This window comes from Drosophila virilis, chromosome 5 (assembly GCF_030788295.1).
Source record: "Drosophila virilis strain 15010-1051.87 chromosome 5, Dvir_AGI_RSII-ME, whole genome shotgun sequence".
In the NCBI taxonomy this organism is placed as follows: Eukaryota; Metazoa; Arthropoda; class Insecta; order Diptera; family Drosophilidae; genus Drosophila; species Drosophila virilis.
The window spans coordinates 17,155,369-17,176,822 of record NC_091547.1 but is presented as its reverse complement, the minus strand read 5'-3'; the positions used below and the strand labels follow the sequence as shown (position 1 = coordinate 17,176,822).

General features: G+C 43.6%; 2 protein-coding genes across 3 annotated transcripts in view; one reads left to right on the top strand and one right to left on the bottom strand.

Moving 5' to 3' along the window:
- The window catches only part of LRP1 (LDL receptor protein 1), a 62,434-nt gene that overhangs the window by 33,875 nt on the left and 7,105 nt on the right, over window positions 1–21,454 (top strand). The window contains exons 2-14 of one of the 2 annotated variants that reach the window (XM_002049586.4): window positions 8,356–8,469; window positions 11,603–11,728; window positions 11,809–11,931; window positions 11,990–12,238; window positions 12,312–12,566; window positions 12,634–13,010; window positions 13,442–14,184; window positions 14,235–15,314; window positions 15,456–17,214; window positions 17,282–17,577; window positions 17,635–17,990; window positions 18,349–18,614; window positions 18,678–21,426. In XM_002049586.4, the coding sequence (XP_002049622.2) occupies window positions 8,356–8,469; window positions 11,603–11,728; window positions 11,809–11,931; window positions 11,990–12,238; window positions 12,312–12,566; window positions 12,634–13,010; window positions 13,442–14,184; window positions 14,235–15,314; window positions 15,456–17,214; window positions 17,282–17,577; window positions 17,635–17,990; window positions 18,349–18,614; window positions 18,678–21,426 (8,493 nt within the window). The remainder of the gene's footprint in view (window positions 1–8,355; window positions 8,470–11,602; window positions 11,729–11,808; window positions 11,932–11,989; window positions 12,239–12,311; window positions 12,567–12,633; window positions 13,011–13,441; window positions 14,185–14,234; window positions 15,315–15,455; window positions 17,215–17,281; window positions 17,578–17,634; window positions 17,991–18,348; window positions 18,615–18,677; window positions 21,427–21,454) is intronic. The other variant, XM_015174328.3, reaches the window with a different exon arrangement.
- On the bottom strand, window positions 6,030–6,745 carry LOC26530922 (eukaryotic translation initiation factor 3 subunit C). Its single transcript, XM_015174778.3, has one exon. The coding sequence runs from the start codon at window positions 6,724–6,726 to the stop codon at window positions 6,193–6,195; it is 534 nt and encodes a 177-aa protein (XP_015030264.3). The 5' UTR covers window positions 6,727–6,745; the 3' UTR covers window positions 6,030–6,192.

Here is a 21,454-nt window from a genome sequence, read left to right as displayed (position 1 = left end):
CTCGCAAAATGTCAAAACTTGCCGCAAATGCAGTTGCAACAACAGCAGCAACAAAGATAACGGACTAAAAATTGTATTTATAAACATTTATGAAGGAAATTTTCACAGGAAGCCCTACGGGCAAAGCAAGTCTGGGGGACTTTGGGATTGCGGGACTGAATGTAGCAAGTGCTTTAAGTTATTGACAGGCAAAACTCAAACCAAAACTCGGTAACAACCGACGGCAAACGAAGGCTAAAGTTTGCAGACGGCAAAATTATGCTGTGAATAAAAGTTTTGTTTGCCGGTCTCCTCTCCCAACTTGCAGCACCATCTTATACGAGTATATGCAGATTAAAGTTGCATGCCCTGACGGCTTTTTAAGGATTCTTGGCCTGGCTATTGAAGCGGGAGCCGCAGCGGCACTAGTAACATCTTTCTCCTCCCATCGTCTGGTGTCAAGTGGCAAGCATCTCAGTAGCAATAGCAACAATAACAAGAAGGAAATATCTTGGCATGCGAGATAATTCTATGCAGTAGTCAGTTGCCTCTGCACCCGATTGCTATTATTAAAATTTAATATATTTCTTGGACAAGCTCGAAAAGTTTAAGTAGCCAAAAGGTGTTGAGCGTCATGGCTTGTCATTAATGCAACTTTTCGTATTTGGCAAACAAGCAGACCAAAAACTCGCTTCGCACTTAAATATTTGCCATAAACTTGCAAGCAAGAAATGCATAGAAAAACTTTTTCACTGGGGCAAACATTAAGCTAAAGCAAAAAAAAAAAAAAAGTAAAAAAACAACAAGCTCTGATGATGCTGCAACTTTTTATGGCCCATCCAACGTGCAAAGAACATCTCCATTTTGAGGACCGAATGTGGGTGCGTGTGTGTGTGCGTCTGTTGTCAAGTTGAAGGGCTACGCAAAGTTTCGCAAGGGAACATTAAAACATAATAGAACCATAATATTTTTTATACTCGGCAACGACTACTCAAGCCAATTGATTTAACAGCTTTTCACTGCTTTCAAGACCGGCATATAGGTTGTTGTTCCATCAAAGCTTTTGATTGTAACAATTCAATTACTTTTTTTATAAAATTATTGTTCTTCTGCTTTAAAGTTGTAAATAAACTAGAAGAATAACACAACATAAATTAATTGTGCTAAATATTTATTGATAGAAAGATATCCTGAAGCCCACGCTGAGCTTCACTTTGTCAAATGTATTATTGAAAAGAACACCAACCTTCGTTAAGTTCAGCGTGTGATCACGAGTATTAACATTTCGAATTAAGAGTTCTTAGCTTTATAGTTTCCTAGATCGGTAGGCCAATTGAGAGAAACAGACGGACATGTCTAAATCGAATCAGCTCATCATCCTGCACAGAAATGAATGTCTTAAGAAATATTGTTTTTATTTTTTTTTTAAGTTAACACGTATTTTTATATAGGATGTAGAATTTTCATGATTATTGATTAGAATGTATGTCAGCGATAACAATGACAAAGTATTTGGGTTATTTATTAACAAGATGAAAAAGGCGTGTCGGTCTCCTGAGCCCTTTGATGATTTACTTTTAACAGATTTTCAAATATCCTAAAACCTATTCAAAATATCCACATATATCCCAGGGCAATATTTCCAACGATATCCTCTGATAAGTTAGTGTAAACACTATTTCTAGACAGCTTTTATGAATAAAAGGTCTTAAACAACAATATTTATTTTAAAAAATTTTAAAAGTGTACAATTCATCCCTACCCATGGGAAATTTAACCGATTAGTCCCGTGGCGTCCTTTTCCCTCTGTGTTCACTTAAATATGTAGGTCCTGGCCAAAATATTTTCAGTCACGACCTTTTACAAAAACTGCAAATAATGCTTAAAAAAAAAACAACATTTAACAACTTTGTTTTTATTTTTTTTTTACATATTGCTGGCCTGCTGCGGCTTGTTGTGTATTAAAACAATTAAAATTAATCAACAAAAAGCGCAGCAACTTTTGTGGCGAGAGTTTTAAAGTGATTAAGTTTTTTTCGAGTGGCACCCAGCAGCCAACTCACACCCGCGCCCCGACCTTTGCCCCTCGCCCCTTTTGCCAAAGGCACGTAATAAACTCGATTAAAGTGCACAAAAACATACGGCCTGACAACAAGCCGGGCACGCCAAACGGCAACGTGGCTAGCAAACAAGCAAATGCCGGAAACGACTGTGCCTCTTTGGCTAGTCCTATGTACCCCGTTCCCTGCACTTGCCCTAGACCCGTTGCTATGATGCCAATCCCTAACAGGTCCAGCTTCTGTCGGGCTGTGTACATTTCTGGCTGGATGGCCGTCAGTCAGAGAAATACTGCTGACCGCCCGGTCCCGCGTGCATTTAAAGTACATTTATGTCAATCACGCTCATTATGCGCACGTCAGTGCATTAAATTATACACATAGAGTGACTGAAAAGAGCAGCCGTATCCAGAGGGAAAGAGAAAGAGACTAAGAACGTGGTGACCGTCAATTTAAATGAAAACTGTAGCCACAGTGCAAGGAAGTTAAAACGCCAACGGAAGTCGCCATATTTGTACACGCGGTTAAGTCAGCTGATGTCGTACCCTGCACAACAGCGCAATGGGTATATGGGTCGAACGGGTCTGTGTCTAAACATAAAATGTTCTTGAAATCAAATTGAAAGGAACAAGATATTATATTTTAATATATCAGAAAAAATAAATTAAAAGAAATATTTTCCCAAATGGTGAAGCTGATAAAAAATGTGTTAGAGCATGCCTCTTCCTGATTGTTAATGAAATATTTTTGGCTCTCTTTATCGTATCGTACATCTGGTACATTTAAATAAAACTAATACACATTTGCAATCAAATTTAACAAACGCATGTATGAGACAGAAGTAAATATCTCAGATTCTATATATAATATACATGTATATTAGATAAGGTGAAAGAAGAGTGGATTTATCGATGACCATCTGTGTCTGCATTTAAGCCATTAGATCTTATCCACTAATGTGCAGTAAAATAGAAATTTGGAGTTAATATGGTATATGCCATGTCTTATGTCGGGCTGCTTGTGAACAATACATGATTAACATTTTGGAGCAGACGGCGGTAACAACATATCCAATGACTAAATCCATTTGATACAAGGTATATAGAAGGGCACTTGTTCGGTGAATTGTTTCTTTAGTCGTTAAGCCTCCCGTGATGTTGGTATTGCAGATATGCGCTAAAATGCATTTCCAACCGAGCGTTTCGCGTGTGCTCGCATTGCAATGCCTGAAATTCCTGCCTGGCTATAATTTCCATTGCACCAGGTTTGCGTATAAAAATTCCTTTCGCACATTTATAGTTTCGATTTTAACGGCACTCATTAAAAAAGGATCGTAAAATTTGCTGTGAAAACTGCAAAAATGCTGTGCGAATTTACCGAGCGGTGGGTCATTAAAGTGTGCGGTGCAACCGGGCAACCATTTTTCAGAAAAAACAGCACTTAGCTGCAAATGGTGGCACAAGGGGAAAATATTGCACGGCGCACTTCTTCAATGCCCGTTAAAATTCTTGCCATAACATCAAGTACACGCTTAATCAAAAGTAATGTTATATTTCTTCTTTTTTATTAAAGAGTAAATAAGGTATCTTTTGAGCTGTGAGGTTGAAATATTCGTCCCTAGAGTTACCTTATTACACAATACACTTCCATTATATATTTTCAAGTTTTTCGCTTTATTATTTTCCATTTTTGCAAAAAATCACAGACTGCTGTAATTTGAGGCAAATGCAAAAAAAAAAAAAACGTGGCATATGCAACGGGCGCACGTACCGTTAACTGTCAACGCGTCACTCAGCGCGCTAATTAAGTGAAAAACTATGTTAAAAAGTGCAGCGATGGGGAAGGGGGGGGGGGGTGGTTTGTGGATGGCAAAGAAACGAAGTGCGGTAGACGCACACTGGCGCATCTTTTTGACCCAAAAAACGTGCCAAGTTGTTGACAAACAACAAACAGTGTCGACCCCAACCGGCACTGTTCTGGTTGTGATTCTGTGCGCCTCCTGACAGTGCCAGTTTCCGTGGGCCCACATAATTCGCAACAGTGGCAGCGGCAGATGCAAATGCGCGACTCCCGGAGTCGTGCCCAAAGGCGCTTAACCCGCTTTCGGTGTCGGGTGTGGATGGAAAACAAGCGATGCGCAGCTTAGGCAAAAGTTTGTGTTTGTTTCATGCCACGCAAAAGTTACATCAAAGCACAAATAAAAAAAAGGGAGGGCAGAGAAAATAACAAGTAATAGGATGTCGTATACGAGAAAACACTTGGCGACAATGTGACAGCCAGCCAAAAGCGTATCAAATTAAAATGGCATACAAACCCACACACACACACGCACACACACATACAAATATTTATACTGGTATGGCACGTAGCAGCAGCAAGAGTCAATTAAAATTTCTATTTGATTTGGCAAATGTCAGTGGCAAGAGCGAACACACGGCTATCCAGCGCACAGACCATCCAGCATTTCCCAATGGAGACGCCCAGACACCCGCATGCTCACCCACAGCGCTGCTGACCAAATGCCAACAGCAGCCGGACGAGAGATGAAAATTGGCTACAGGTAGAAAGCAAACAATGGCCAGTAAATGTGTTCTTCATATCAATTTCTCCTCGAAACGGGTGTTTAATATACTTACACGCGTTTTAATTAGGCAAAAGCAAGCTATTACAGTGCATAAACAAATAAATGTAGCCTTAAGTCAAGCAAAACCAAAAATATCAATTGAAGAATTCCTGGTTCAAAACCACACGCATACTTGGTGAAAACGGTTGCTGATACATTAATTTTCATCGATTTCGATAAAAGCCACAATAGAAACCCCCTAATGTCAATTGTTGTTTCATATAGTTTCAATATAGATTTCTACAAATTAATGGATATTTTATATGCTCATAGTGTATTACTTTTGTGTAGCTGACGTACATATGAATATTCTCAATATGCAAGATATTTCAGTGGGACACAAGAGGCGGATTTCGAGATCTTGGAAAGTTTACTGTTTCATACATTTTAAATGTTCATGTCCAAACGAATACATTTTCCTGTGTAACAAGAAATCATGAACATAAGATACACTTATTTAGTTACTTGTACAAAAGGTGAAGTTATTGCGGAAATTTGTTGAAATTGCGGAGAAATCGTTATTGGAATCTCAAACACACCCACACATACTTACAAAAGGGCTGGGTGGGTAAACGAACTCAACTGCCAGACAACTGCAAAAGATGAGCTGAAAGTAAAATAAACTGAAATTGAGTGCATCTCGCAAGGGCAGGGACAAGTTTAAGTATTCAGAGCACAAAGACCGCATTTGACTGCTGACTGGACTAAGAAGCGAGTACTATTGGTAGGTAAAACTAAGGCAAGCATTATTTAATGTGGCCAAATGTTTGTTAATATGCTAGATAGGTTGACCTTTGTTGTGTGAACCCAGGAATAAAACGCATTCAAGCCTCGAAAAGTAAATCAAATTGGCGAAAAACAAATTCCGAATGGCGCCAAGTCGCTGAATATAATTGCAATATTCATAAATTATGGGAAGCACAGATATTAAACAACAATAAGAATAACATGCATTGCGCACAAAAGCACAGAATTTATGATGTTATATATTTTTTCATAATTTTTTTTTTTTACTGTTACCTGCAGCACATGCACACAAAACCAAAACCGAAAGCAAAATAACAACAGAAACACCCATAAAAGTTTACGGGTGCGTTAATAACAATGAAAATAAAAGCGCCATCTATGCGGCGAGCGTGGGAAACCGTTGCCCCAAAAAGTGTGCTACAATAACTTGAATTCAGAGAGCGTGCGATATTTGGATGCACCCGGTAATGCTTATTGTGTTAGCATGCTGTAGTATTATTGCGATGTGGACAATAAATTATGTAATATTACTTTACTTATTTAGTCAGTTTAAAAACATATAATATCTCAAATCGTAAAAGCTGGATAGCCATAAATAGTAAATTCTTATGTACACAGCATGCAAGACTTTAAGAGGAGTTTTCAAACTTGTATAAAACGTTCTTAACGGTAACAAAAATTGTATATTAAAATTTCATAGGCTAAGTAAAATAAGTTCTTTATTAGTTTATTATTTCGGGATTTAAAAAATGATATGCACTTTTTAGCAAAATATTAGTGGAAACGTTAGATATCGCCACGATTCACCCGCTGTGCGCCATTTTTCCGCCTTCTGCTGTTGCGGTTGCGCTTGTTGCCGCCGCGATAGGAGTTGCCGCGCCTATTGTGGCGTCTATTACCCTTGCGCCTATTGCCATTACGTCTATTGACCTTGTTTGAGCCACTTCTGTTGCGGCGTGTATTGGAACGCTTGCCGGCCCGATTATTTGCAGCGCGCGATTCGATCTGTTCCATGGCCTCCAAACCATCAATAAGCTTGGTTAGCTCATCCACGCTGGCATCATTCAACTGATCCAGGTCATTCTTGTCTTGCTCCAGCTGTGCAGCCTCATCTTCAGCCGCATCCAGCTCATCTTCGACAATATCATCACCATCCTCGTCGTCTAGGCTGTATAGCTCATTATTTTGGTAGCGCAGATCCTTGCTTTGCCTCAGCTGCTCTACCGGTCGAGGCTGTAGGGTCTTCGAACGCTCCGCCCAGGTAGCGCCAATGCTGATCAGCAGCACAAGAGTGCAAAGTGTGAGGTACTTAAAAGACATGTTGGAATCTATATGTTGCTCTGGTTGCTGTTTCATCGGCTTTTTATGGGAGTTTTGCCGCTTGACTGCCGGCGGCTGTGTCAACAGTTGCCACTGTGTGTATGTGTTTGGCTTAGCCAAGTTTGTTTGTCCTCCTCTCCCCCCACACGCTGAACGAAAGTAGGCCCGCTTGCAACAGCAGCTTATCAGCAATGGCAAGCTGTAGGAAAAGTTATCAGGAAGCCCGCAACATTTTGACACCTTTTATTTATGCGTTAAGCAAATTTAAATTAGTTTTTATTGTTTACCAGACGTACAGGCCAGGCCAGGCCAGGCCAAGCCACAACCGAGCTAAACTAATGATGCAATGTTTCAAAGTCACGTACACGAACGTTGGCAGCATCGTCGCCAGTTGCTGCCACAAACAAACAACAACAACAACAAGAACCACTAAGAAACTTTTGTTGCTGCTGCTCTTTATGTTAATTTTAATTGTGGGCACGTACAAAAGGCGACAGCTACTGGGCACAACTGGCTACAAACTGCATAAATATGAAATTTGTATTTGGGAGTAGCTAGTAGATACATTTGTATCTAACACTCGCCCGACTCTAGATAAATTTGCTCGCACAAGGCCTGCTCATATACATATTTGCAAGAACTTGTGTATAATCACAAAATAGCAAGCACGAAGTGCGTATGGCAATAAATAGTTGTGTAATCAAGCGCATATATTAAGTTCCTCAATAAGTTATGCCTAATGGATTGCAGTTGCGAGTTATCGTCACAAAATGCAGCTGTATGCATGTTATGCATTTCTACAGGTAAAATGTCTAATAAAAGCATAACGTTTTCGTACGTATATTGCTCAAGTAACCTTTCATAAATAATTGAAGTCCTTAAATAAATTTTAAGCAATTCAAGTCCAATTAGTTTTCAGCCTATTGATTAGCATTTGCGTTGCTATGGAAACTAGGGGAATAAAGGATACAATCCTTGTCCAGGTCTGTGTACATACATACGCAAGCAGACCTTTACATGTGTTCACTTAAGTTAAAAAGTGAGCGGAATAGAATAAGAGCAGAAGAAGGAAAGAAAGAAAGATGAGTCAAATCACGTCAGATGGAGAGTGGAAGAAAATAGCATAAATTATGATGAAAGTAGAAGCATAGATTAAGTTTAATAGATTTGCAGCACATCTTGTTAATAAAACGAGAAACCTGCATAGTAGGGCGATATTAAAAATTGTATATAAATGTGTTTTGTAAAACATACATATACACAAATACACATGTCCAAATATTATGACCGTGCACTTAGAAAACTTAATCTCTCTAGTAATTGTGGTTTCTGATGTGCACTGATCACCCATCGGTCAGTCAATCTTATATATTAATCAGTTTTATATATCTATAGGCATTTTTCTTTTTGTTGAACTTGCGTTCGTTAACTTTAAATAATGGCAACAATTGAGGTTGACATTTTAGAATTGTATACTCTTGATTTACTTCTGTGTTCTAACTGCATTGTGAAAATATTTCGTGTGGGTTTTGTAAATTCTGATGCTATGCTTACAACTGTCTCGTGTGACTTTATTTAATGTTCATGCAAGTTGATGCGATAGTTTTAACATTCTCATTTTCTGTTCAGGTCCCTGTTTGCCCTCGTATTTCACATGCAACGATGGCTCTTGCATACCAATGCGCTGGAAATGCGATTCCGAACCGGACTGCAAGGATGGCTCTGATGAGACTAGCGAATGTGGTGAGTTTATCCCTGGCCCTGGCTAGCTATCATTTTCCCCAGTTTCCATTGCCGCTGCTGCTGCTGCTGCTGCTGTTGCCCATTTGCTGTTGATTGCTATATTATTGGTTTGACTGTTTGGCTGTAAACGTTTTGGACTGGCTGCGCCTAATGACAGGTACAACTGGTCAACGCGCCACAAAATGCGTAAAAGCTTCTACCAAAAACACCAAATGCAATTAGTGGTCCATGTTGTCTGCTCCATGTCCTCCGGCTGCTGTGCACTTAGTCGCACTGTAGGCGCAGTACGAAAATTCCGTTTTTGTTGTCGCTTTAATTCTAAACCCTGGCAAAATGCATATCCATTTTCTGTTGTGCTTTAAGCAAAACCGATGCGGCTGTGCCAGCTCAGCTCAGTCGTTCACCACAGCCCACCAAATTAATCTGTAGACATTTTGCGCTGGATGCCAATAAAAAGCAACAACAAACTTGAATTGGAGAACTGAGAAATGGCAATGTTGACAACAACAGCATCTAGAACAACGGAGCCACAGCTCTGGGCTGGATTGCAACAATTGCCAGCACATTCAACGCCACACTGTCCGGTTGCTGCGAACTTGGACTGTCTCTCAGTTGGCATTTTTAATTTCATTTTATATTATAGGTTTTTTTTTATAGTGGCAACAACAAGAATCGAGCACAGAGCTCACACAACGGGCAACAACAAACAACAAACGACGTCTCTGACGACAAATTGTCGGCAAATATTAATGCAACAGATTATAATAAATGTGGCAGCCACTGCGTCCCCATCTACGTACCATGTGCCAAACTCTTCATGTTTTTCACACCATGTACTATCTCCTTTCTCTTTCACACTCTCTGTCATTTTCCCATCCACGCAATTTCAATTAAAGCTCACGGACTGCATCTGCACACACACACATGCACACATTTATTTTTGCGTATATGTGTGTTTTTATATAGAGTACATCTCTTGATATATCGCATTTAAACTGCCTGCCACGCTGAAAAGTTGTTCAGAGGATTTGCACTTGCTCAAAATAAGTTTTATTAAATTTATGTGCAGCTTTTTGTTTTGTTAACGTTTAAATACTTAAAATTAAAATAAAAGCCCAGCTCTAATAACAACTCGAGCACGGACATATCCATATATACATATGGCAAATTTATCCAACATTTACAACCTATCGCTTAGAAATCGGTTAGATTTGTAACTATAAGGTTATCGGAAGTCAGCTTAATCTGAAGTTTATATTAGCTACAAGATCGTAGGTTTATAGCATCAGCAACCAAATCGAACTGACTTGGAATCCGAATGTTATGTCAGAGCTAAAATATAAAATATATTTTATATATATTGTTGATCTGATTATAAGTTTATTTCTACTAATTAATATTTTGCATAAGTATACTTATTCTTTAACTTAACTGCTTTAAATATGAAAATATGTTTTATATAAATAAGTTCTTTTATTGCCAGATAATTTCAGCTGACTTTTTTACAACTCTCTAGATAGCACAATAATGTTTAACAATGGCTTTATAATGTTTTTTTTTTTTTTTTTTTTTTTTTTGACCAGTTTCGAGGGCCAAGTTGATTAAATAAGTGCCAGCGCCCAGTTCACGCGTCAGGAACTTCACACAGTTGGTTCAGTGTAATGCTCGCTGGCCGAGACCTGTAACCATTTTTTTGCTTTTGTTCTTTTGACATTTTTTGCCACCCCATCGAATCAAATAAAATAATAATTTTAAATGTATACAAAGCATCTGCATGCCCTTGGGCTTATTAAATATTATACGGCACCAGCAGCAGTTGGGCTAAAACAATGGCCACCCACTGCCCCCCGTCGCCTAGCCATGTAAATTGGCACGCGGTTGTGGCTGCGAGGGGTCCTTATGTCTCTAGAGTTTAACCTCTTGGCAGTCCAAACATTTTATTCGGCCGTCCCATGTGTCGCCAACGTGGCTTTTATGGTTATAGCCGGGCGTGGTTATAGCCGGCCACATTGCCCTGGTAGCTGCCTTTGATTTTGACAACCGACTCGGGAGCAGCGCGATATTTGAATTCTTTTTATTTTTCACAAAATATTTTCTCGTGACAATTTGCATTTTTTTAATATTGTCGCTAAAATTAAATAAAACGTGTTGAAAATATGCTGGAAAACGTAAAAACTAGCTCTCGACCCCATTCTTCATTGTATACTTTGTAGAGTGTAAAAATTAACAAACCCATTTTAAATTGAGCCACACAGAAGTATGCTACACGAAACTCTTCTAAATTTATACGATATGGATATATAATATATTTCACATTTCAAATGAGTCCTTAAAATCAAAATACTGAAGTTATTTTGGAAGTCTGATAATGTAACTGGACTGGATGACAGCAGATCTTAGGTCGAAGTAATTCAGATCTTAGCTATGCACGCATCCGATCTTGATAAAATTTTCATAAAATATTCGTATATTCGCAAAAAGATTGAAAGAAATCGTGAATAGTCGCCAGACGGATATAACTACATTAACTCGGATGTTGACACTAAACTGTGTATTTTTACCTTTTATTTTAATCTTAATTGGCAAATCGAGAAGGTATTAGACTATGTTCAAACTTTGTAGTCTACATTCTAAATGTGTTTAACACGCGGTCGACGTTGTGCCTGAGTGTATCTTAAGCTTCTCTTACTTTAGCAGCGCTGAAAATAATTGTTTTTACTGAAAAAAATATAATTTTTTCGGATTTGACGTGCTTCCAGTAGTAACTTATTTAAGGGCTTTGGCAAAATTGTATATCTTAGAAGCTAAATAATAAATTAACGAACTAAATATTCTTGTAGCTTGAACTATTATGTTTAAGAGTACTTGAAACTTTGTCATGCCATAAATACTCACTTATTTACCCCAACCCATACGACGCCTCGAAAAGTCAACTTGTTGTTTGCTTTATTTTGAGTTTTCGCAAAATAATTCAGTGATTTGTATAAAGGCACAGACAGGCATGCCCAATAGAAGAGACCACCCTCTGTATACTCCACCCATAACCAAAAGGCGAAAACCGACGCAACCGCTAACAAACCCTTCATAAATCTTCATTTACGTTATTGTGGTTTCTGTTTGCGCTCTTTTGCAGCCAAGTCGTCCAAATGCAACGAGGGACAATTTCGCTGTGCCCAGAGCCTGAAATGCATACCCAGCAATTGGCTATGCGATGGAGAATACGATTGCGGCAAGGGGGACATATCGGATGAAACGAACTGTAAGTAGCTAAAATGTATGCACTATGCTTATTACCAGGACTAACACCAAACCCTTAACCTATTTACTACCCTTTGGCAGGTCCCGATAGCGTTGCACCCAAGTGTCGCGCCATCGAATCCGAATGCCACAACGGCGCCTGCCTAGAACTGTCGCGGTTCTGTGACGGCCACTGGGATTGTGATAACGATGAGCTGCAATGTGGTAAGTAGAAGTCAGTGCATACCAAATCAAGGGTTATTATCCTTATTTATAAACGCAGATAAACAAAATGTCGCCTGCGCTGCGCTCAACTGCAGCTACAATTGCAAACTGACGCCACAGGGTGCCCGCTGCTACTGTCCAGCCGGTCAGGTGCCCGAGTCCCTCAACTCGACTCGTTGCGTCGACTACGACGAGTGCAGCGTGCCAGGCACTTGTGATCAGCAGTGTCGCAATACACCCGGCTCCTATGAATGCGCCTGCATCTCTGGCTACACCAAACATGGCAGCCGCTGCCTGGCCATAAATGGTGAGCACTGCTTCCAACCATGCCCACTTTTTTCTCCTCCCCACTAAACACTTGCATCCAATCTATTTTTCAGTGCCACCCTCGGAGCCAGCGACACTGTCACTACTGTCCGTTGGTACAATCCGACGCATAAGCACTGCCGTGGATGGTGGAAAACTGCTGTCCACACAGCCGGTGCAGTTTGTGCTCGCCTACGAGGTGTGGCATCGCAATCGAACGCTCTGCATGCTGCAGAAGATGCCCCAGCTGGTCATGCGTTGCCAGCGCATCGATGATGCGAACGTTAATTGGACGCTGCCCGTCTCGGCATTCAACTCGCAGCACCAAAGTGAGTCCCCAGTCCAGTGTTTGGCCATAATTTCGGAATTTGTGTGCTGATGTTTTTGCTTTTGCAGTTTTTGTCGAGCTGCGTTTGGACTGGTTATCGGGCAATTGGTATTTCCTAAACGAGAACGACGGCATGGTCTATCTGTGCACCAATGCGGTCACCTTTTGCCGCCTCATACTGCAGCAGGTGGCGCAGCCATCTTCGTTGGTACTGGACCCCACCAAGGGCTATCTCTTTTACACAGACTGGTCACCCGGCCTGTCACGTGCCCTGCTCGACGGCAGTAATCGCACAACACTCGTCAGTACGCAAATTTATCATCTGAGTAGCGTTACATTGGATTTAGCCAGCGAGCATGTCTATTGGATTGATGTGTACAAGGATGTCATTGAGAGGGTCAACTATGACGGACAGCAGCGTTGGGCATTGAAAAAGTCACCAGATGTGAGTGCCTGACTCTGATATGTGTTGCATTTTGCATTTCAATGGACCCTTTAATGTCATTTTGAATAGAAGTTAGGTTTTGCTTAAAAAAAATAATATTGCAAAATCAACTGAATCAGTTTACCAAATCAAAAAGTTATTTATATTACATTAATTACATATCAGATTCATTTATTCATTAACAAATTAAAATATCATATAGCCCCTAGAACTGATTAGTCGATCATAGCAATAATATTGTTGCTTTTTCTGTCTCGGCTGGTAAAGCCATAGTAGTTGACTGCATTTTTTTTATATTTTAGCTTAAATTCAAGTATTTTCATGAGCTAGTATAATGGGTTAAGTTTTTAAACAAAACCGTAAAAGCTGTTATCAGAAAACCAATCATTGTTTGCCATTGTTGTGTTAAACGCAATTTCCGTTGTTTGCAGTCGCTGGTGCCTTTGAAGACCATCCAGTCGGTGGAGGTATTCGAGAACACAATTTATTTGGCTGCCTGGACGGACAGAGCCGTCGTTGGCCTGGACAAATTTACGCTGAAGGCGCGCGTGCTGTTGGCGAATGTGACGCGTGGCACAAATTTTCGCATTTTCCATCGCCAAAAGCAGCCGGAGGTGGCGCATCCGTGCCGGGAGAATAACGGCAATTGCAACCAGATTTGTGTGCCGCTTTGGACGCGAGGATTTGCGAGCGCCAAGTGCCTGTGCACAGCCGGCTATAAATTGCACAATCAGACGACCTGTTTGCTCACCGCGCACGATAAATTTCTGGTGTACACCGACAAGCGTTTGGTGCGCATCACTGGCGTGCCGCTGGACACCGAGCAGGTGCAGCAGCTCGAACAACTTGGTGAGGAGCCCGATGTAATGGTACCCATTTACAATGTTACCGACCCGAAGGCCATTGATGTAAATGTGCGTGGCAAATCTATTTTGTATGTGGCACCCGACCCGGAGGCATCCCTCAGCTCCGTTGAGCACGTGTATTGTATCAAGAGCCAGTCCCTCAACGGCAGCGTATCGCGTACCCTGTCCACGGGCTGGCGCAAGGTGCGTGCCATTGCCTATGACTGGGTCAACGAGCATTTGTATTGGACAGAATATCAGAAACTGCATGTCGCTCCACTGCGAAACATGAGCAAAGTTCTCACCTTTAACATTGATTGCAATCCCATGTAAGTAGATGCCTCGTCTCGCTAAAATATTTTTCTAATCAATTCTCCAGGTCACTGGAGCTCGATCCCGGCACAGGGCTACTCTACTGGACGCAGTGGTCGTTTCGGTCGTGCGAGGCGGGTATTTACAGCGCCTGGATGGATGGCACACACAAGGAGCTGCTGACAAAATCGTCCGAGGAGCTGCCCATGCATTTTCCGCGCAGTTTGGATGTGGATAGACGCACCAAGCGGATCTATTGGTGCGACTCTAAGCTGGGCACCATCGAGCGCATTAAATTGGATGGCACTGGACGGGAGCTGCTTTTCAAATCGGAGCAGTTTCATCCGTTTTCCATAGTTCAGTACAATGAAATCGTGTACTGGGTGGATAACATCAACTCGACCATTTGGCGGTTTCCTGTGCGTCATGTCCATAAGACAAGCACCTTTAGCTCCACGGTGCATCTGCAGCCCAATGGCAACGCGGTCGATTTGCGCATCTTTGATGTGGCCACGCAACCGTTGCCGCAAACGCCCAGTTCCTGTGCGCTGTCCAAGTGCCCTGGCATGTGCCTAAACACGCCCAAGGGCGCAATCTGTCGCTGCCCGGATGGCTATACGCTAAATGGCACTGGTACCCATTGTATACCACAGCTGACGCCCTCAACGGTGTCAGCGCCTGTTCGTTCAAATTGCACTTCGGGCTATCAGTGCCGCGGCACGCTGCAGTGCATCGACGGCAAGGATCTGTGCGACGGTTTTGAGGACTGTGAAGATGGCAGCGACGAGACTAACGACACGCAGGGTCCATGCAACCCGCAAACCTGTGATAAAAAGCTTCACTTTGTGTGCAACGGGCGCTGCTATCAGCGCGCTCTGCTGTGCAGCTCCATCGCCTACTGCTCGGATGGATCGGATCAGCTGAATTGTGAGCACAATACCTGCAACAGTAACGAGTTTACCTGCGAAAAGAGCGGACGCTGCATTCAGCTTACCTGGGTCAACGATGGTGTCATCGATTGTGGACCCGATGATTCCTCCGATGAGTCATTGGATCTTTATTCTGGCAGCAAGTGTCCGGAGTTTGACTGTGGCAATGGGCGCTGTCGACAGTTTTCCGATATCTGTGATGGCTTGGATAATTGCGGGTAAGTCAACTACATATGATAAAGAAAAAAATGGTTGGCTAAAGAGACTAGTTTTTAACGAGTACCCCAAAGCGATGCATTGCTGACATTTTTATTGAAGCTTTCATTTGACCTGACCTTGCATACATTTTGTTATTTCAGCAATAATGCGGATGAGGCTGCCTGCGAGCACGAGTGCGGACATGGCGAGCGTTATTGTCGCCCCATTGGTTGCTATGGCGATATGCACATATGCGATGGGGTTAACGACTGCGAGGACTTTAGCGATGAGGCTAACTGCAACCAGACTAAGAGTGACAATCATCCACTTAGCGGCTGGAAGGAGCTCGGCGAGTGTGCAACCTTTGAGTTCGCCTGCGCCGATCCCTTCGAGTGTATACCGGAGTTCCTGCGCTGCGACGGCATCAATCATTGCTATGACAAGACGGACGAGTTGAACTGCACTCATATACATCCGACCAAGTTTGACATGAACGAGACGGTCATCTGCGAACATCCGGATCGGTTATGTGGCTTCAGCAACAAGTGCATCACTGTTAGCCAGCTTTGTGATGGCAACAACGACTGTGAGGACACAACAGACGAGGGATTTCTTTGCGCTGATGAGCTTTGCGAACAGGGTCATGAGTGTTCCCACAACTGTCACAATACGCCCGAGGGTTACATCTGTTCATGCCCGCCACATTTGTATTTGCAGCCGAATGGCAAACGCTGCAGCATGCAGCACGCTTGTGAGCATTGGGACACCTGCTCACAGGTGTGCGAAAACAACGGCAAAGGCTATGCCTGTCAGTGCCTCGAAGGCTACGATCTAGCCTACGACAAATTTACGTGCAAGAGCACAGCCCCGGATGAGCCATATGTTATATTTACCAATCGCCAGGACATACGTGGCATTAATCTAAAAACATTGGGCGCCAGCAGCTTCTATAGCTCGCTGCGTAATATTATCGCTTTGGACTTTCTCTACAGCAACGAATCCAGCGTGGATATTTTCTGGACAGATGTCATCGATGATAAAATATATCGCGGCCAATTGGTGGGCGAAAGTTTGCGCAATGTGGAGGCCGTGGTGCATTCGGGCTTGTCCACCACTGAGGGCCTGGCTGTGGACTGGATAGGCAAAAATCTTTATTGGATCGACTCAAATTTGGACCAAATTGAAGTTGCCAAGCTGAATGGCAGCTTTAGAAGAACTTTGATTGCGGGCAACATGGAAAGTCCACGTGCCATTGCGTTAGATCCACGTGAGGGTTTGCTCTTTTGGACCGACTGGGATGACAATTCACCGCGCATCGAACGCTGCAGCATGGCGGGTGAGGGCAGGCGCATAATCTCTACCAGCTGGCAGCTGAGCGCCGGCTGGCCCAATGGCCTGACTTTAGACTATACTCAAAAGCGCGTCTACTGGGTGGATGCCAAGTCGGATTCAATAAGCAGCACCAAATACGATGGCTCCGAGCATCATGTGGTGCTGCGCAACAAGGAGATACTGTCACATCCGTTTGCCATCTCTGTGTTTGAGAACTACGTATACTGGACGGACTGGCGCACCACGTCTGTGATACGCGCCAATAAGTGGAATGGCAGCGATGTGCAGGTGCTGCAGCGTACGCAGACCCAACCGTTTGGCATACAAGTGTTGCACTCGAGTCGCCAGCCCTGGGATCGGAATCCTTGCGGTGACAACAACGGCGGATGCTCCCATTTATGTCTGCTTAGTGGCAGAGGCACTTACAAGTGCGAATGCCCGCATGTGATGCGATTGGATCCGGCTGATGAACGAAACTGTGTGCCCAATGAGCAGGTGCTGCTCTTTGTCATGGGCGAGGAGATACGTGGGATTGATTTACTACAGCCAAATCATCATACCATACCGACCATACGACAGTCACCCAGGGTAAATATCAGACTTTTCTATCTAGAAAATTTGAATAATTTCACCGTTATCCGCTTTTTCACTTTAGCTTGTGGCACCGCAACGCATTGACTTTCTTGTGGAGGACAGTCACATCTATTGGTCCGATATACAACAGAACGAGATCTCCAAAGCGGGCATATCCAATGGACTGATTGAGCCAATTATTAATACGAATATTGAGAAGCCCTATGGCTTTGCCATCGATTGGATAGCCAAGCACATGTACTTCTCCTCGGGTCAAAACGTTGGCACCATACTCGCCAGTAATCTCAAGGGCGAGTATACCACACATATTCATGAGAATCTCAATATGGTCGACAGCATTGCCTTAGATCCAGCCAAGTAATTAGTCTATACACATACATAATGACAGTTTATAATTTCATTCTCTTTTTAAAGTGGTAAAATGTATTGGATACATTCTACTCATGACTCCACGTTGTGGCAATTGGAACAATCGAATCTTGATGGTTCAGAACGAATGGTCATACACGATCACAATAATAGCATGCAGAGTTTGACCATGGACTTTGATTCACAGCGTTTGTATTATGCATACGACAACTCGGGCATTGCTTACTACGATATACCCAAAAATGAGACACATATTGTGCTGTCCGCCAGCCCAATTACATCAATCAGCTCCCTCACTGTCTACAATGGCACCCTGTACTTTCCGGAGAACATTCAAAGCGTCATCATGCACTGCGAGAAGGAGCAGTGTTTGAATATGTCCTTCTTGCGTGTTAATACAAGTATGTATAGCAGATATTTGTTCAAAAACGCGTTTATATCCTTGTAAAAGATGTTACGATTTTGCCATGAAATGATTTACACGTTAAATTAGAAATCATATTCTGGATTTGCATCAATTAAATTATTAAAAATATTTTGAACAATGCCCCAGATCAGATTATCTTAATTATTCTTCAAAGACTTGAGTAAACAGTTTGAAAAATTGGCTTATCATCTCAGAAAAGAATAATATAATAATAATAAATTAATTATTAAAAATTACTTAATTATAATATATTACAAGATATTTAATTCCTCTTGTTTCCTATTAATGATCGTTTTTGTATATTTAATTCATTCCTATTTTGAAATTTGTAGAAAGCATTCAGAGCATGAAAATGTTCTATGCAGATGCCCAAACGGGAACCAACTCCTGCGCTGGTCCCATGCGTGGCGGCTGCGAGCAGCTTTGCCTGGCCATATCATCCACGGATCATGTGTGTCGTTGCGCTCTGGGCTACGACGTAGAGCCCAACAATCCGACACGTTGCATACCACGCGCTGAATTTATATTTTATTCGATTGATGTAATGCAGGGCGTGGAAATGATTGATCCTAGTGAACAGTTTGAGACACCCAAACCGGTATGAAATTCTATAGGGCACACTGAAGCAAATTCAATTAACTTTTTCTTATCTATTTGATAGGCGCTCGTGCCGATCTCTCGTATCAGCTCGGCGAGTTTTATTGAGTATCATGCCGCTACAGATATGCTTTACTGGGGCGACAACGAATTGGGCAGCATCTCGCGCGTACGGCGTGATGGCACACATCGAGAGACCATACTGGAGGCCATCAATCTGGCTGGCTATAAGCAACAGGATTGGTTAGGTGGCATTGCCATTGACTGGATCGCGGGCAATATTTACTGGAGCGACACGAAGCGCAATATAATCGAAGTATCCCGTCTGGATGGCAGTAATCGGTATGTGGTTGTTGCCAATGTAGACAAGCCCACTGCATTGGCTGTGGATCCCGTTCAGGGTCTGCTGTTTTATGTAACTCAACTGCACATTGGACGCACCGGCCTGGATGGCAGTCAACCCTTTGTGCTGGTCAACCAGACGCGCACTAATTGGTCTGTTAGCAGTATAATTGTGGACATGGATGCCACCAAGGTTTATTGGTGTGAACGATATCCCGATGCGCTAATGAAGGTGGACTACGATGGCAATTTGCGAGAGGAGCTCTTAAATGATACGACCAACAAGCCGGTGGCATTGGCCAAGCTGGGCGATTACCTATATTGGGCGGAGAATACGTACAATGAAGGCGCCATTAAGGTTGCACCGCTGACGAATCTCTCCCAATCACGACAAATACTCAAAACCGAACAGGATGCCATCAGAGATCTAAAGATTTACTCGAAGCGCGTGCAACACGGCACCAATCCATGTGCCCAAAACAACGGCGGCTGCGAACAGCTCTGCCTTTTCAATGGCACCAACGCTGTTTGCGCCTGCGCGCACAGTCGGCTTGCTGCGGATGGGACTAGCTGTGAGCCCTATGAAAACTTTTTGTTGTTCAGCTATCGCAGCAACATTGAGAGCATTCACATGACGGAGCACGCCAACAAGAACTGGCCCGTGCAGCTCATATCTAACGGGACGCTGATGCGTAATGTGGTGGCCATCAGTTATAACTACGAAGCGCAGCTGGTTTACTACTCAGATGTCCAGCTGAGCACCATCAATCAGGTGCACTTCAATGGCAGTGGACAGCGTGTGCTGGCTATGCAGCAGGGACGCGTTGAGGGTCTGGCCTATGATGCGGTTAACGCTCAGCTCTTCTGGACATCCAACAACGATGCAGCCATTCGCAGCCTGGAGCTGCAACATCTGTCGCAACAGGCCGAACAGAATCTGCAGCATGTGCGCAATGTCTTGAGTTTGCATAGCAAGGACAAGCCACGGGGCATATCCGTGGAGCCGTGCCTGGGCATGATATACTGGACCAACTGGAACGAGCAATCACCCAGCATACAGCGTGCCTATCTGACCGGTTATGGCGTGGAGCGCATTATACGCACTGATATCAAAATGCCTAATGCCTTAACCCTGGACCTGGAGCAGCAGCAACTGTACTGGGCCGATGCGCGCCTGGATAAGATTGAGCGGGCCAATTATGATGGCACCAATCGGGTGGTGCTCGCCCATACAACGCCCAAGCATGCCTTTGCCATGGCCGTCTATGGAGATCTGCTGTTCTGGACGGACTGGGTGCTGCACGCTGTGGTGCGTGCCAATAAATACACGGGAACGGATGTGCTCTTCCTACGCGAGCACGTAGCTCGACCCATGGGCATCATAGCGGTGCAGAACAGCACCATCAATTGCGACGCAAATCAGTGCAAAATACTTAACGGCCTGTGTGAGGATGTGTGCATACTGAACAAGAACGGATTGGCTAGCTGTCATTGTACACAGGGCGTGCTGGCTCCAGATGGTCGGCGCTGCATTGCACCCGTGAACACGAGCTGTGGCAAGTCACAATACAATTGCCATTCGGGCGAATGCATACCCCTGGAGCTGACTTGCGACAATGTAACCCACTGTCTGGATGGGTCCGATGAGCTGCGCAACTATTGTGTCATCCGGCAATGTCCAGAGAACTATTTCATGTGCCAGAATCATCGCTGCATTGCCCAGGACCAAACCTGCGACGGACTGCAACAGTGCGGCGATGGCAGCGATGAGACCGCCCTTCTTTGCAAGTGCCAGCCGGATCAGTTCCGTTGCGGCAGCGGCGAGTGCATCTCGCGCAGCTTTCTTTGTGATCATATGCGCGACTGTCGCGATTTCAGCGATGAGAAGCACTGCCCCCAGAGGACTTGCGAGCAGGGTGACGTCTTGTTTGAGCACTGCGAAAATAGCACACTTTGTATTATGCCCACCTGGCGCTGTGATGGCGAGCCGGACTGTCCCGATGGCACCGATGAGCTGGGCTGCAACAATAATACGCTCTCCACCTGTGCAATTGGCCAGTTCCGTTGCGCGAATGGACGCTGCATTCCAGGTGGCTGGCGCTGTGATGGCGAAAATGATTGCATGGATAATGCCGGTGAGAATGGCAGCGATGAGCTGAACTGCCGTCCCAGCTGTTTGGTGAATCAGTTTAGCTGCGACAATGGCTGCATACCCAGCAGCTGGCAGTGCGATGGCAAAAGCGATTGCGAGGATGGCACAGATGAGGGCCCGCAGTGCCCAAATCGTCCGTGTCGCGCCCATCTGTTCCAGTGCAAGAGTTCGGGTCGTTGCATACCACAGAAATGGGTTTGCGATGGCGAGCAGGATTGCCCTAGCAACGGGGATCAGGGCTCCGAGGATGAAGGACCGCACTGTGGTGGCGTTGCCCACATACCTGATTGCCAACCACCAGCGTTCCTCTGCTCCACTGGTAAGTTTGAATTAATTAATTTTTATTA

Coding starts and splice junctions, on each gene's coding strand:
- LOC26530922 (XM_015174778.3), bottom strand. CDS start 6,726: ATGTCTTTTAAGTACCTCACACTTTGCACTCTTGTGCTGCTGATCAGC.